At 50.2% G+C, this 12716-nt stretch overlaps 1 protein-coding gene across 2 annotated transcripts in view; it reads left to right on the top strand.

The window, feature by feature from the left end:
- Positions 1-6: 6 nt before the first annotated feature.
- The window catches only part of ABCB10 (ATP binding cassette subfamily B member 10), a 32257-nt gene continuing 19547 nt past the window's right edge, over positions 7-12716 (top strand). For both annotated transcript variants that reach the window (XM_024765596.1, XM_024765595.1), the window contains exons 1-4: positions 7-137; positions 7685-7885; positions 8661-8863; positions 12573-12707. In XM_024765596.1, coding sequence (XP_024621364.1) covers positions 7723-7885; positions 8661-8863; positions 12573-12707 — 501 coding nt within the window. In that variant the 5' untranslated portion in view covers positions 7-137; positions 7685-7722. The remainder of the gene's footprint in view (positions 138-7684; positions 7886-8660; positions 8864-12572; positions 12708-12716) is intronic.

Raw genomic sequence — 12716 nt, 5'->3', positions numbered from 1 at the left:
TTGGCTGCGCGAGCCGCCCTTGCCTGCGGCCGCGGCGACCCCCGGACACGACCCGCTGCAGCGGCCCGTGGCTGCCGGGCGCTCGGAGGCCCAGAAGCTCCTAAGGCTGGCGCAGCCCGAGCGCCGGAGGCTGGCAGGTAGGGCCCCGTCCCTCCCCTCGGTCACCGCGACCTTACACACGCGAGGTCCGGGGCCGCCGAGAGGGTCACTGCGGTGGCGGCAGGGGGACCCGGGGCCACTGGAAACGGTGCGGAGGACGGGGTGCCTCTACCTGGGCGTCCCCACCTGGAGCGCGGACAGAGCGCGCCAGCTGTAGCGGTGTGGAGCCGGCAGGCCCGCCGGGAATCTGCTCCCAGAGCTAATGTTTGTTTTCTTATCTTGGTACATATTATACAAATGGGGCAGCATCTCAGTGTTGCAGTTTTCGGGTCTGTTCCATTTTTACTTTGCTGGCGTTCTCAGAATGACCTGGGTTTTTTCCCCGTATCTTTGTAAAATTAATCCTAGCCCCAAATAAACCAGTGTTGTCATATGTGCGTGCTTCAGGCAAGTTTATTAAGCAGCCAACAATATTTTTATTCTGTGAAGCAAAGCAGTGTAAAGTTTTCAGGTTTTTCCCCTGCTTTTGTCTCCTGGGTGGTAGGCAGGAAGTTACTAAGTTCTTATCAGAAGAGTCAACACTGGTCGTGATCAGTGATCTGTAAACTCCAGAAGTGTTGAGAAACTGTGACTCATAACCCAACTAAATCATAATTAAGTAATTTTTAAAAAGAAATCAAAAGGAATATTTTTAGGGCTTCCCTGGTGGCGCAGTGGTTGAGAGTCCGCCTGCCGATGTAGGGGACACGGATTCGTGCCCGGGTCCGGGAAGATCCCACATGCCGCGGAGCGGCTGGGCCCGTGAGCCATGGCCGCTGAGCCTGCGCGTCCGGAGCCTGTGCTCCGCAACGGGAGAGGCCACAACAGTGAGAGGCCCGCGTACCGCAAAAAAAAAAAAAAAGAATATCTTTAGAAACAAAATCCAGATAAACAGATTTTTGTATAGCTTGTCATTTTAGCCATAAATGGAGAAATGTTTAAATGCAAGGGCCTTGTAAGATCTCAAAGGTTTTGAGACTTCTCCAAGTCTTCGTTTCTTTAATAAATATTGAGTCTCATTGTGTGCTAGGCCCTTGGGTTCCACTGATGAGCAGGAAGAAGCATGGTTCCCGCTCCTGCTGGGGCTTGCAGCTTAGTGGGGGAGAAACATTGATGAAAAGATATGTGACTGGAGATAAAACTGCACATGTGATGAGGGCTTGAAAAGAGGGCTTGTGAGGTTCTTAGGCTTGAAAGAGGAGAGAATCCCACCTTTTTTTGTTACAAGTCCATTGCTTTAGGAAGGATAGTCCTAGAGAGCTATTTGTGATGTAGGGCGGGTTGGTGCCGTGGAGGAGGGCAGTAGAGTGGGAACATTTATACCTCTCACTGACTGTTATAGTTTAGGGGGCTTCTTGGTATTACTGAGGTATAAAGAGAACTATCTCATCGCTCAGTTGGTTGTGCGTGTATTTTTATGGAAATAAAGTTTTTTTCCTTTTTCCTCTTTTAAAAGAAAATTTTGAGGCTAGGAGCTCTCACTGGCCTGTGAGCTGCTTGGGAAAGGGGCTTTGTCTGCCTCATCTTTCTGTGTCTAGTCCTTAGCCTGTGTGTGTGTGTGTGTGTGTGTGTGTACTTTTAAATCAAGAGGCCAAAAGCAGCTGAGTTGAAGAGAAGGAATTCCAATGTTAATTTGTTAATTTTTAGGAAAAGGAATACAAAAATCCTTTTTCAAAAATTCCGCTGTACGTTTGAATAACAGTGTTTTCATCTGTGTTCAGTAGTTTGGTGAGCATGCTGCCTGAACTGTGTGACCAGAAAACTTTGGTCTTAAGTGATTTGTGTCAGAAACTTTAAAAACAGGGTCCATCATTTGAAATGTTTATAGGTATCTGCTGAGAACAGTCATTTCCATTTCTCTTCTAAAGGAACCACAGTCCTCGATGCTCTCCGCGGCCCCTCCTCCCTGTGTCTCACTTTATGTAGGAACTTGCAGATATCTTCCAACAGCTGTGGCCTACAAGGTTGCTCTGCAGTCTTTTTTCATTGATAATTCTTCGTCTTATCACCTTGGTCACAGGAGTCTTAAAAGATGGAGGAGCTCACTGCGGAGCCCCTGTGGGCTGATGGGATAAGAGGTAACTGGTCAGAGCCGTCCTGCTGGGCCTGGCAGATAGAAGCGGCTGCTGGGGCTCCCAGGGAGTTAGAGGCAGGCTGCGCCGTGCGTGGGGTTGGGAGTTGGGAGGGGCGGCCGTGAGATGCCGATGGAGGGTCTCTGTGCGGCGGGCCCGGTGCAGGGGAGCTTGTCTTGCTCACGCTTTGCAGGCAGGCCCCTGGTCAGATGTGGCAGGTGCATGTCCAGCCCTCCACCCCAGAGTGTTCACTTAAACACGGATAAGGGCCTGTGTGGTTTGAGAAGAGGACAGGTCTCAGAACCTGATGCCCGCCAGGAGCTTTTGCTGCATTTGTAGTTACATTTTATGGAGATAGACCGTGACGTGACCAAAATGAACAGAGTGGTGAAACCAGTGGGTGCGGTAAGCAAGGAGAGGGCGAAGCATGTTTCCTGCAGCCCAAGTTGGGACAGAGGGTCTGACAAGGACAGCACTGGTGGGACAGTGAGGCTGAGCCTCCGCAATGGAGACTGCTCCAGAAAGCCCTACGGAAGTACCATGTTGCAGAGAAAACATGAACGTTCTGTATCTGTGCTGCGAAATGTGCTAGTCAGAGGTGATTCAAGACGGAAATACACGCCAGATTTTGAAAGGACTTAGTATGGAAAAAAAATTGTGAACTTTCTTTACTTTTTGATGTTCATCGCATGTTGATTAATATTTTGGATATATTGGATCCAAATATACAAATAAAATACAGCATTAAAATTAATTTTACCAGTTTCTTTGAAATGTGGCAGCTGGAAGATTTTAAGTTCTGTGGACAGGAGCACCCGATGCTCTGGCCTTGCCCAGACCTTTGTTCTCCAGGTCACTCCACGAGCCCGCGAGGCTTCCTCACCGTCCTCTTCCTGCTGGCTGTCAGCCCCCTTCACCTCCTGCCCTGGCCAGCTTAGCTAGATGCCAGGCTAGCTCAGCCTCCAGCCTGCACCGGGCCTCTACTCCTTTGTTCCCTGTAGACACAGAAAGCTCCTTTCCTCCTCTGTCCCACCCGTCAGAGAGTGGAGCTGCTGGCAGGGACACAGGTCATTCCTGACGCCTTGCGGTGACAGCTGAAATATAGATAATAGCGGATACTTACTGTTTACTAGGTACTGGGCACTGGGCCAGAGGCTTTACGTGTGTGTGTGTGTGTGTGTGTGTGTGTGTGTAATTTCTCCTTACAACATTTCTGTGAGGGAGGGGTTCTTTTTATTGCTATTTGACAGATGAAGAAACTGAGGCACAGAGAGTTTGAGTGACCCACTCAAGGTGAAACAGCTAGATGGCAGAGGTAGGGCACTGACCCTGTCAGTCCCAACTTCAGAACTGACCTTCCCAACATGCTTCCCAAATCTGAAATTCTCAGGTCCTGTAGAATCTAGTTCTTAAAAATATCTGCAGTCCTTGTCACCGTCCGTATCCCCTCTGCCACTCCCCGTTTCACCCTGTGGGGCCTTTAGGGACTTTCCACCCCCTCACTTGTTTTAGGGGTTCCCCATCGGCCTCCTGCGTGAGGTTCAGGGAACCCCGGTGCATCGGCTCCTAATAAACCTCTTGCGTGTTGCAGCGGCTCTCGACTCTTGGCGGTTCTTGGGCGAGTTGGAATCCCTCGTAGACCGTTTGGGTCTAACAACCCCAGTTCCCCTCTCGCCTGGATCAGGGGAGCCTCAGGTCCTTTCTTTTCACTCTGCTGCCAGAGTGGATCATGTAAAAGGCAAATCTGACTGTCTCACTCCCCAGCCCGAGGCCCTTTTAGGCCTGCCTTGCTGCAGAGTCCCAGTTCTACTTTTGAACCCGGAGCCTAGTATGCCTCCACTTTATTTCTCAGTACTTCTCTGCACCAGAGTCTCTGTTCCAGCTTTATCCTGCAGCCTTCCTGCTCCCTGGCTGCCCTCACCCCCAGGCGAGGCCCCTGCTGTGTTCTTGGCTTGGAATGTGAGAAGACGGAGAAGACAAGCTTTGTCTCAGAATGTGGTTCTTCAGTGTATGAACTGGGTGACCTTGGGCAAGCTCCCTCACCTCTCTGTGCTTGAGTTTCCTCTCTGGAAACAAAAATGAGGGTGATAAAAGCATTGTTGGAGAGAGTGCATATCAAATGCTTCAGAGAGTGGTGGGTGGTTGGTGCCTTAGTACTTGAGTGACATGGGGGTAGCTGCACCTGCCCAGCACAGTGAGCAGACGAGTCATTAAAAGATCTGTCCCGTATCCAGTGGTGATAGACATGCTTGAGAGCCTCCTCCGCCCCCCAGACCTGTCCATCCAGGAGCTGTCTACCGGCCACAGCCCTTCTCCCAACAGCCTCTGTTTCAGGTTTTCCATCCCCTTTCTTTTGGAGGAGATTTCTCTTATTCTTTGAACGCTGTGATGCAGTAGAATGAGGGTAACGGAAAGATACTTGAAGATACCTGTCAAGAGACAGATGACAGTTGCTTGGGACCCGTCAAGCAAGGATAGGAACAAGCAAGATGTTTAACCATGGAGAAAAGGTGGAGAAGAGTTTCTAGAAGGATTATGGTATACTTGGCTTGTCAGGTTTGGGGAGGAATCAGAGATGATAGTTGTGGCGCAAATCTACATGATTCATGAATGTCCGAGATGGTGCTATGTAGTAAAACCTTAATTAACAGGAATCCAGCTAACCCAACGCTGAAAAAAAAAATTTAACTTTTGTATACATTCAACTTGTAGAAGAAAGAGGCAAATGGCAATAAGACAAGCTGTCAATCGTTCTTTGTTTTTGTTTTTTTAATTAAAAGGAAAGAGGGGAGATCCTGGAACGAATTTTGATTCAGCCCAATTCCTTTCTCTTTGTAATCATTATCATTACTGTGTAAGAACTAGTGTGTGTTCATGATATACAGGTTCTTATTTTGGAGTTGTAACTTTGAGTTTGAAAACTAGAGGCGGGAGGGAGAGATGGACCTTGATGGCACTCTGCATACAGTACACTTACTGAAGTATTTGCCAAAGGGAAGAAACAGACCAGAGAAGCTGGCTGGTGATGACAGATGAAACAGGCCTTTCGGGTTAACCCCCGGCTCGCCACTGCTTTCTGGAGCAGCCCGTTTGCCACGACCGTGCCCTGCAGAACCCGAGCTACACTTGCCTCCTACACCCTTCGGGCTTCCAGTCCCTCTGAGCACTGTCATCAGGAACACGGCGATTTGAAACAAGACCCCGGGTCTTAAAGCTGAAGGAAATGGCCCTTGGCTAGGTTCACGTTATGCAGTTCGGTTGTGATAAAAGGGGTTTTCAGCTAGTCACATGGGCTTTCTGGCTCTGGTAAAGGAGTCATTGCCACACACGGACTTCCTGAGCCACCAGATCTTAAGATTCTCTTTAGGCTGTTGTCGAACTCTGATAACGCTTTCATGCCTCCTTTGCCAAAGTTCAGTTTATTTGTTCATTCATCCAACAAATATTTATTGAGCTTTTCCTATATACCTGTCCCTGTAGGCAGTGGGGATACAACAGTGAACAAAACAGACAGAAATCTTTTATGCTACTGGAGAGAGACAGTAGACAAGTGAAGCGTTGGGAAGTGCTGGGAGGAGAATGGAGGGCGAGGCTGCTGTGTTTGGGTCTGTATTAACAGATAGGACTGCAGAGCAGGCCTCCTTGAGGGGAGGCCATTAGAAGACCCCCAGGAGGGGAGAGAGTGTGTGCAATGTTCCCAACTTAAGTCAGGCTCACATTCCTCCTAGAGCTCTGTTTGCCAACTGAACAACCGGTTCACACTGAGTTCGTTCTCTACTCTTTTTATTAAGGTTTCGTGAAAGTAAAGCCTTTCACTGAAGTGTGAGCATTCGGCAAGACACAGATAGAGAAGCTGTTTGCAGCGTGTTGGCAGCGCCCATTCCCCAGGGCTCAACCCACATTGATTCTCCAGTGATGGAGCTAGCTGGGCCCCAAGCGGGACCAAACTCAGAAGGTGCACAGTGGGACGTGCCCTGCCCCAGTCACTCGATGCCACTCTTCAGAAGGAACCTCTGTTACTTGTTTCTTGTTACTCTCCTGGAGATATTCTGTGCACTCATGAACTTGAAAATCAACAAGCAAAAAAGTGCCACAGGGGCTTCCCTGGTGGCGCAGTGATTGAGAGTTCGCCTGCCGATGCAGGGGACATGGGTTCGTGCCCCGGTCTGGGAAGATCCCACGTGCCACGGAGCGGCTGGGCCCGTGAGCCATGGCCGCTGAGCCTGCGAGTCCGGAGACTTGCTCCGCAACGGGAGAGGCCACAACAGTGAGAGGCCCGCATACCCAAAAAAAAAAAAAAAGTGCCACAGATGTTAACATCTGTGTCCTGGGCTTTTTCACTAACAGTGTATCTTGGTGGATGGCTTCATGTCGCTTCGTATAGACTCACCTCGTTCTTTTTAATGACTGCATAATATTTATAAAATAAATGCTCCATAATTGATTTAACTTTTCTCCATTAATGAACGTTTAGGATATTTTGAATCTTTTGCTGGGATAAGCAATGTCATAATGAACACCCTTGAGTGTACATTTTTTGCATACACATATGGGAGTGTATCTGTAAGTTAGAATCTTAGAGGTAGAATTGGTGGATGAAAGGGAATGTGCATTTATGTTTTGACTGATAAGATCACATCGCTCTGCCATTGCAACTGTACCAGTTTGCACACCCACTAACAGTGTAAATGCTTCTTTTCCCACAGCTTTACCAATACCATGCTGTCAAACTCTTTGATCTTTGCCAGTCATTAGATGAAAGTGTAGTAGTGTAAATTTGCATTCCTCTTGTTAGGAATGTTACCTGATACATGTTGTTCCTAATTGGATTTTCTCGATATTTTCTTTTCTGAAAAGATACTGTGCCCTGTGTCTTTTTTGTTTTTAAGGTGTGTGAACAGTTGTGTTCTTACATGTTTTATTATCACGCTCATACTCTGGTACTTCATTTCCCAGAGCAATAATATTAAGAAGGAACGTATCACATGTGTAATGGCTGCCCATAACTGCTTTCCAAAGGTTCGAGTGTTTTGAAATATTAGACATAATCAAGAGCTTTACCTGCATAGTTTGATCTTCAAGCTAAGATACAGTTAGATGCCAGGAAATAACAGTGTGTAGCACGAATGTAGGAAAAATATCATCTCGGGAGGGAGGCCGGAACGGATTTTTGTGGTTAGCTGTCAGTTACTCCTGGGGAAGAAGAGAGCAACAGACCAGGGTAAAGCAAAAGCCGTCTTGTCTGGGTACTTGGGGACGATCAGTGCCCTTACAGTCATCCTGCCTGATCTGGCCCCAGAAACTACTCGGTTCTTCCCTTTAGTCAGGGGTCCAGGAGCTAAAGGGAGGAGACTCCCAGCATCTGAGAGTATCACACGCTCTGAAAAGTTTATTCGGGAAAAAGCGTGATGAACTCAGCACCCTGCCCCTTGGCCGAGGCACCGATGAACCGGAGAGTTGCTTGTGTTTTCCAGCTGCAGTTGGGTTTCTGACGGTGTCCAGTGTCATCACCATGTCCGCCCCCTTCTTCCTGGGGAAGATAATCGACGTCATTTACACAAACCCCTCTGCGGACTACAGCTCCAGCCTGACCCGCCTCTCCCTGGCGCTCGGCGGCGTGTTCCTGTGCGGCGCCGCGGCCAACGCCGTCCGCGTCTACCTCATGCAGACGTCAGGTGCCACGACCCACCTCCTGGGCCACATGGGGTGGGGGTTGGGGGGGCGGATCTCGTGGGTTCCCTGTGCTCCGGCCCCCATGTTGTCCTCTCTTCCTCCACCGCGTGGGGGGCAGGGCCAACACTGGGCTGGGGATTGTTGTAGATCATGCGCTCTGTGCTCAACCTGCCTCTTCCGTGAATTGGAGCGCAGTCGCCTGTGTGCCTTCCGGGCGGTTTGAGTGAGGCGGCCGCAGAAGCCGGGACGTGCCCCGCGCTGTGCCGCCCCTGCAGGCGGAGCCGGGCGATAGTGGTCGGTGTTAACTGTGAGGCCTGCTTGTTAGTAGGCGGTGACACCACAGTGACGCTAGAGCCCGGGACACCCGACTCCGAGTCGGTTGCTGGCCATTCAGCTGATGAAATACTCTGTAGATAAGTAACCAGTTCTTGCCATTCGAAGTTAAATCCAGGAAAGGATTGCGAAGGAGAAGCAAAATTAGCTTTTGAGAAGTTAAGGTTGTAAAACTTCTCTGTAAGTTATACTTTACGAAAGTCTCTTGGTCACATTCCGTTTACCGCTGTATCCTGTCCTCGGCATCCTCGGGCTGTGGGCACCGAGAGGAGATCGGTGCTGGTCGCCAGCACGTGCCGTTCTGTGCGCCCGGGCTCCCACCACACCCGAGCCGGTGCAGACAGGCCTCCGGGGCTGCGGCTCAGAAGAGGCGCCAACCTCGGGCCGCGCGGCTGCGTGTTAGCGGCTGAGCCCAAGCCGACGCCACTGCTCTTTGCCTTGCAGGTCAGCGCATCGTGAATAGGTTGAGAGCTTCGCTCTTTTCCTCGGTTCTGAAGCAGGAGGTCGCTTTCTTTGACAAGACGCGCACCGGAGAGCTGATCAACCGCCTGTCCTCGGACGCGGCCCTGCTGGGGCGGTCGGTGACCGAGAACCTCTCGGACGGGCTCAGGGCCGGAGCCCAGGCTTCCATTGGCGTTGGCATGATGGTATGTCGGCCCGGCTGACGGGGCGCCCTGCGGCTGGGGCTCGGCCCGTGCCCTCTTCTCAGGCATGAGGTGCGCTCCGTTGAGCTGTTCTCATCGCTGTCGCAGAGGCCGCGGGGACCTGGAGCATCTGCTTCCTTGGTGGCACCTGCGCCTTCACTTCTCTGCCATGAATTCCTGTCTGGAGAACGGACCGTTGGCATTTAGAAAAACTTACCTTGTTGCCTGGGTTTTCCGTGAACGTGTGAAAGTGGTGGGAGGGCCCTCAGGTCCTGAGCGTGGGTCAGAGGAGGGGTGTCAGTTCCTTCCCCAAAGGCAGGAAGCTGCCACTGCCGTCTGGATGGGACGGAGGCCTCGTTTCCTCTCCTCCTCCTATCAGGAGCAGGTCCCCTCCTGCACGCAGGCAGCTCTGCCCTCCCTTAGGGAAGGCCGCTCCACCCAGGCCCGTGTCCCTTCCTTAGCTGGGGGCTTGAGCCCAGCTCCCTTCTTCACACCAGTGGTCTCTTCAGACCTGCGTGGCTGCCCGGTAGGAATGTAGTGCAGGCCACGTGTGCCAGTGTACATTTTCTAGTAGCCACGTTTTAAAAAGCAAAAAGAGGGAATTACCTGGCGGTCCAGTGGTTAAGACTCGGCGCTTTCACTGCTGTGGGCCCGGGTTCAATCCCTGGTCAGGGAACTGGTACTAAAATCTCACAAGCTGCGTGGTGTGGCCAAAAAAAATTAAAAAAAAAAAAAAAAGCGAAAAGAAAGGTGAGATGAGATTAATCTTAATAATTTTACTTAGTATAAACATTATTATCAATTCAACATGTGTTTAATATAAAAATTGTTAGATATTTCAAATTATTTTTTCATATTAAGATTTCAAAATATAGTGTTTTCTTTTATAAATTTATTTATTTTGGGGTCTTAGTTGCTTAGTGCAGGTAGTCGTGGCGAGCGGGGGCTACTCTTTGTTGCGGTGCACGGGCTTCTCATGGCGGTGGCTTCTCTTGTTGCGGAGCATGGGCTCTAGACGCGCGGGCTTCAGTAGTTGTGGCTCGCGGGCTCAGCAGTTGTGGCTCGCAGGCTCTAGAGCGCAGGCTCAGTAGTTGTGGCACACGGGCTTAGCTGCTCCACGGCATGTGGGATCTTCCCCGGACCAGGGCTCAGACCCTTGTCCCCTGCATTGGCAGGCGGATTCTTAACCACTGCGCCACCAGGGAAGCCCCCAAAATATAGTGTGTATTTTATACTTACGGAACATCTAAATCTGGATGCTAAATTTTCATTGGGAATACCTGATCTGTATTTAGATTTCATAAAATTTGTGGTTGAAAAAGTATATTAACATACCCAAATTCCCAGACATTCTTAAAACTTTACCAATAACTAAATAGAAATGGAGTATCAGTTTTTAAATTTAAATTTTAATTAAAGCTAAATAAAATGTAAGATTTAGTTCCCCAGCACACTGGCCACATTTCAGGTGCTCAGTAGCTGTGAGAGGCTGTCTGTCATCTTAGCACAGTTCTAGACCCCTAGAATGAGGACGGTGACTGATCTTTTCTCACATGTGGGAAAGCTTGGGTTTCTGTCCTGTGTCCCACAGGGCATTCAGTCCAGAGCAGAGGGATATGTTGAGCCTGTAAGATCTGACATACAGAATGGAAGACAGCTTTGAAATCTTATGTATGCCCAGCCAAGAGAGAAGCAAAACTCTGGGAGAAGGGCCCTCCTGAACTAAAGCACCATTTCCAGATATTAATAGTCCAGGGTTCAGGAAGAGCTGGGAACCTCTTTTTGTAGCAGGTGAAGAGAGTCCCAGTGTAGGGCAGGTGGCTCATCAGAGGGAGGGAGCCTTAGTACCTTGAGCGGCATAGCAAAGTACCACATCTGGGGGCTCAAACAACAGAAGTTTATTTCCCATGGTTCTGGAGTCTGGGAATCCCAGATCAAGGTGCTGACAACGTAGGTTCATTCTGAGGCCTCTTCTCTTGGCTTGTGGGCAGCCATGCTCTTGCTGTGAGCTTCACTCACAAGGCCTTTCCTCCGTGCCTGTGGGGAGAGAGCTGACTCGCTGGTGTCTCCTCTCTTAAGGACCCGAATCCTATCAGATCAGGGCCCCCGCCCTTATAACCTCATTTTACCTTAACTCCTTCCTTAGAGGCTCCATCTCCAAGTCCAGCCCCATAGGGGCTAAAGGCATATGAATTTTGGGGGGACACAAACACTCAGCTCATAGCAGAGCCTCATAAGGGGGCATCCCCTGGGACCTGTGTGCTTTGTTTCTCATGGGCTCCCTGGACCCGACTATGGTAAGCCTGCTCCCAAGAACCTAGTGATGTCTGTACCATACTGCCAGTTTGGTAATTTACGTTCGGGGGTCTCCCTCCCACCATTAAGATGTGTGTCCTGATACTCCAGCGCTCCTTGTATGACAGCACCCTGCGATATTCTTCAGAAGGTTATTTCTAAGCGTGGAACCGGAGCACAGGGAGGGAGGGTTCTGAGCCCGTCCCCAGGGCCTGGGGGGCACCAAGGGATGCTCCTGCCCCCCGTGCAGAGGGCTTGCTTGGGCTGTGCTGAGACCTGCCTGGGTGCCTCGCTGCCCCTGCATGTGTCCTGTGGCCACTGCCATCCCAGCGTCTGCTTGTCTGCTCAGGGTGGGTCGTCCCATGGATCAAGGTGCTGAGCTCATTGCTGCCTCGGGGCCTCTGTGTACTTGCTCTTCCAAGACCACATGACCCTGTGGTTTCTCTCTCTCTCTCTCTCTCTCTCCTGTTTGCTCTCCGACTCTCACCTTTGCTGTCCCCTTGGATGAAGCTCCACGTGGGTCAGTTATATCCCAGGTGCCTAGAATAGTGTTCGCTGCATGACAGCATTAGGCAACCAATGAGTAAATAAGTGAATGATTGCATGCTTCGTCCTTTACTTTACATTTCAGTCTGCAGCTTTTCCTCAGCATTTTAGGAGAGCCTTGTACTGATGATACTGTTTTATAATTAATAATTTGTCGAAGAGATGCTAGTACCATTTAAAATACAATCACCTGATTGCAGGCTTGGCTACGGGAAAACCCCACTGTGTTACTTCCCCTTCGAGCAACTCCAGTTGTTAGGAGACTCCGCCTTTTGTTGAGTCTAGATCCATCCGACTGCGATTCCAGTCCTCTGAGCCGCGGAAACAGCTCTAACTTGGTTGTTACACCCCCTGCCAAGTCCCCTTTCAACTCTGTCATATGATGTGGGTATTTTTGGTCTTGCTGCCACCTGAGTCATTTCAGTGAGATACTGCTCAGGTTGTTCAGAGCCCTTGATCTGGACCTGAATGCAGAACTCCTGGTGTGATCTGGCCAGCGTGGAGCAGAAGGCGGCCTCCTTCCTCTGCTCACATCCTGCCGCCCTTCTCTGTCGGTGAACAGCGTGGCCTGATTTACGCAGCACTGGTCCTGTGTTGTGCCAGTAGTGGTGCAGCAGTGGAGGGTAAAAGAGCCCCACCCTTGCTTCAGCAGCTCTCTGTCGGTCACTCCCGTGTGGCAGGCTGAATATTCATGGGGCTTTGTGAAGATTGAAAATGTTTGAAAAGTTCTACCAAAACTGGACGTACGATTTTGAGACAGCACCTTTGAGCCTGCCTGTTAATTTCAACACACACACACACTTAGAGCAGGCAGTGAGAATGTCTTGCTACTCTGTGTAACACAATACCTTTTGGCTTTTGTTTTTGACAGTTTTTTGTCTCCCCTAATCTGGCCACTTTTGTTTTGAGTGTGGTGCCTCCAATATCCGTCCTTGCTGTGCTTTATGGCCGATACCTACGGAAACTGACCAAAGTCACTCAGGACTCCCTGGCACAAGCCACTCAGGTAAAGGCC

The sequence above is a fragment of the Neophocaena asiaeorientalis genome, unplaced genomic scaffold (assembly GCF_003031525.2).
Source record: "Neophocaena asiaeorientalis asiaeorientalis breed wild unplaced genomic scaffold, Neophocaena_asiaeorientalis_V1.1 scaffold369, whole genome shotgun sequence".
Classification (NCBI taxonomy): Eukaryota; Metazoa; Chordata; class Mammalia; order Artiodactyla; family Phocoenidae; genus Neophocaena; species Neophocaena asiaeorientalis.
Note: the sequence above shows the minus strand (reverse complement) of the source record. Positions and strands in the feature narration are given on the sequence as shown.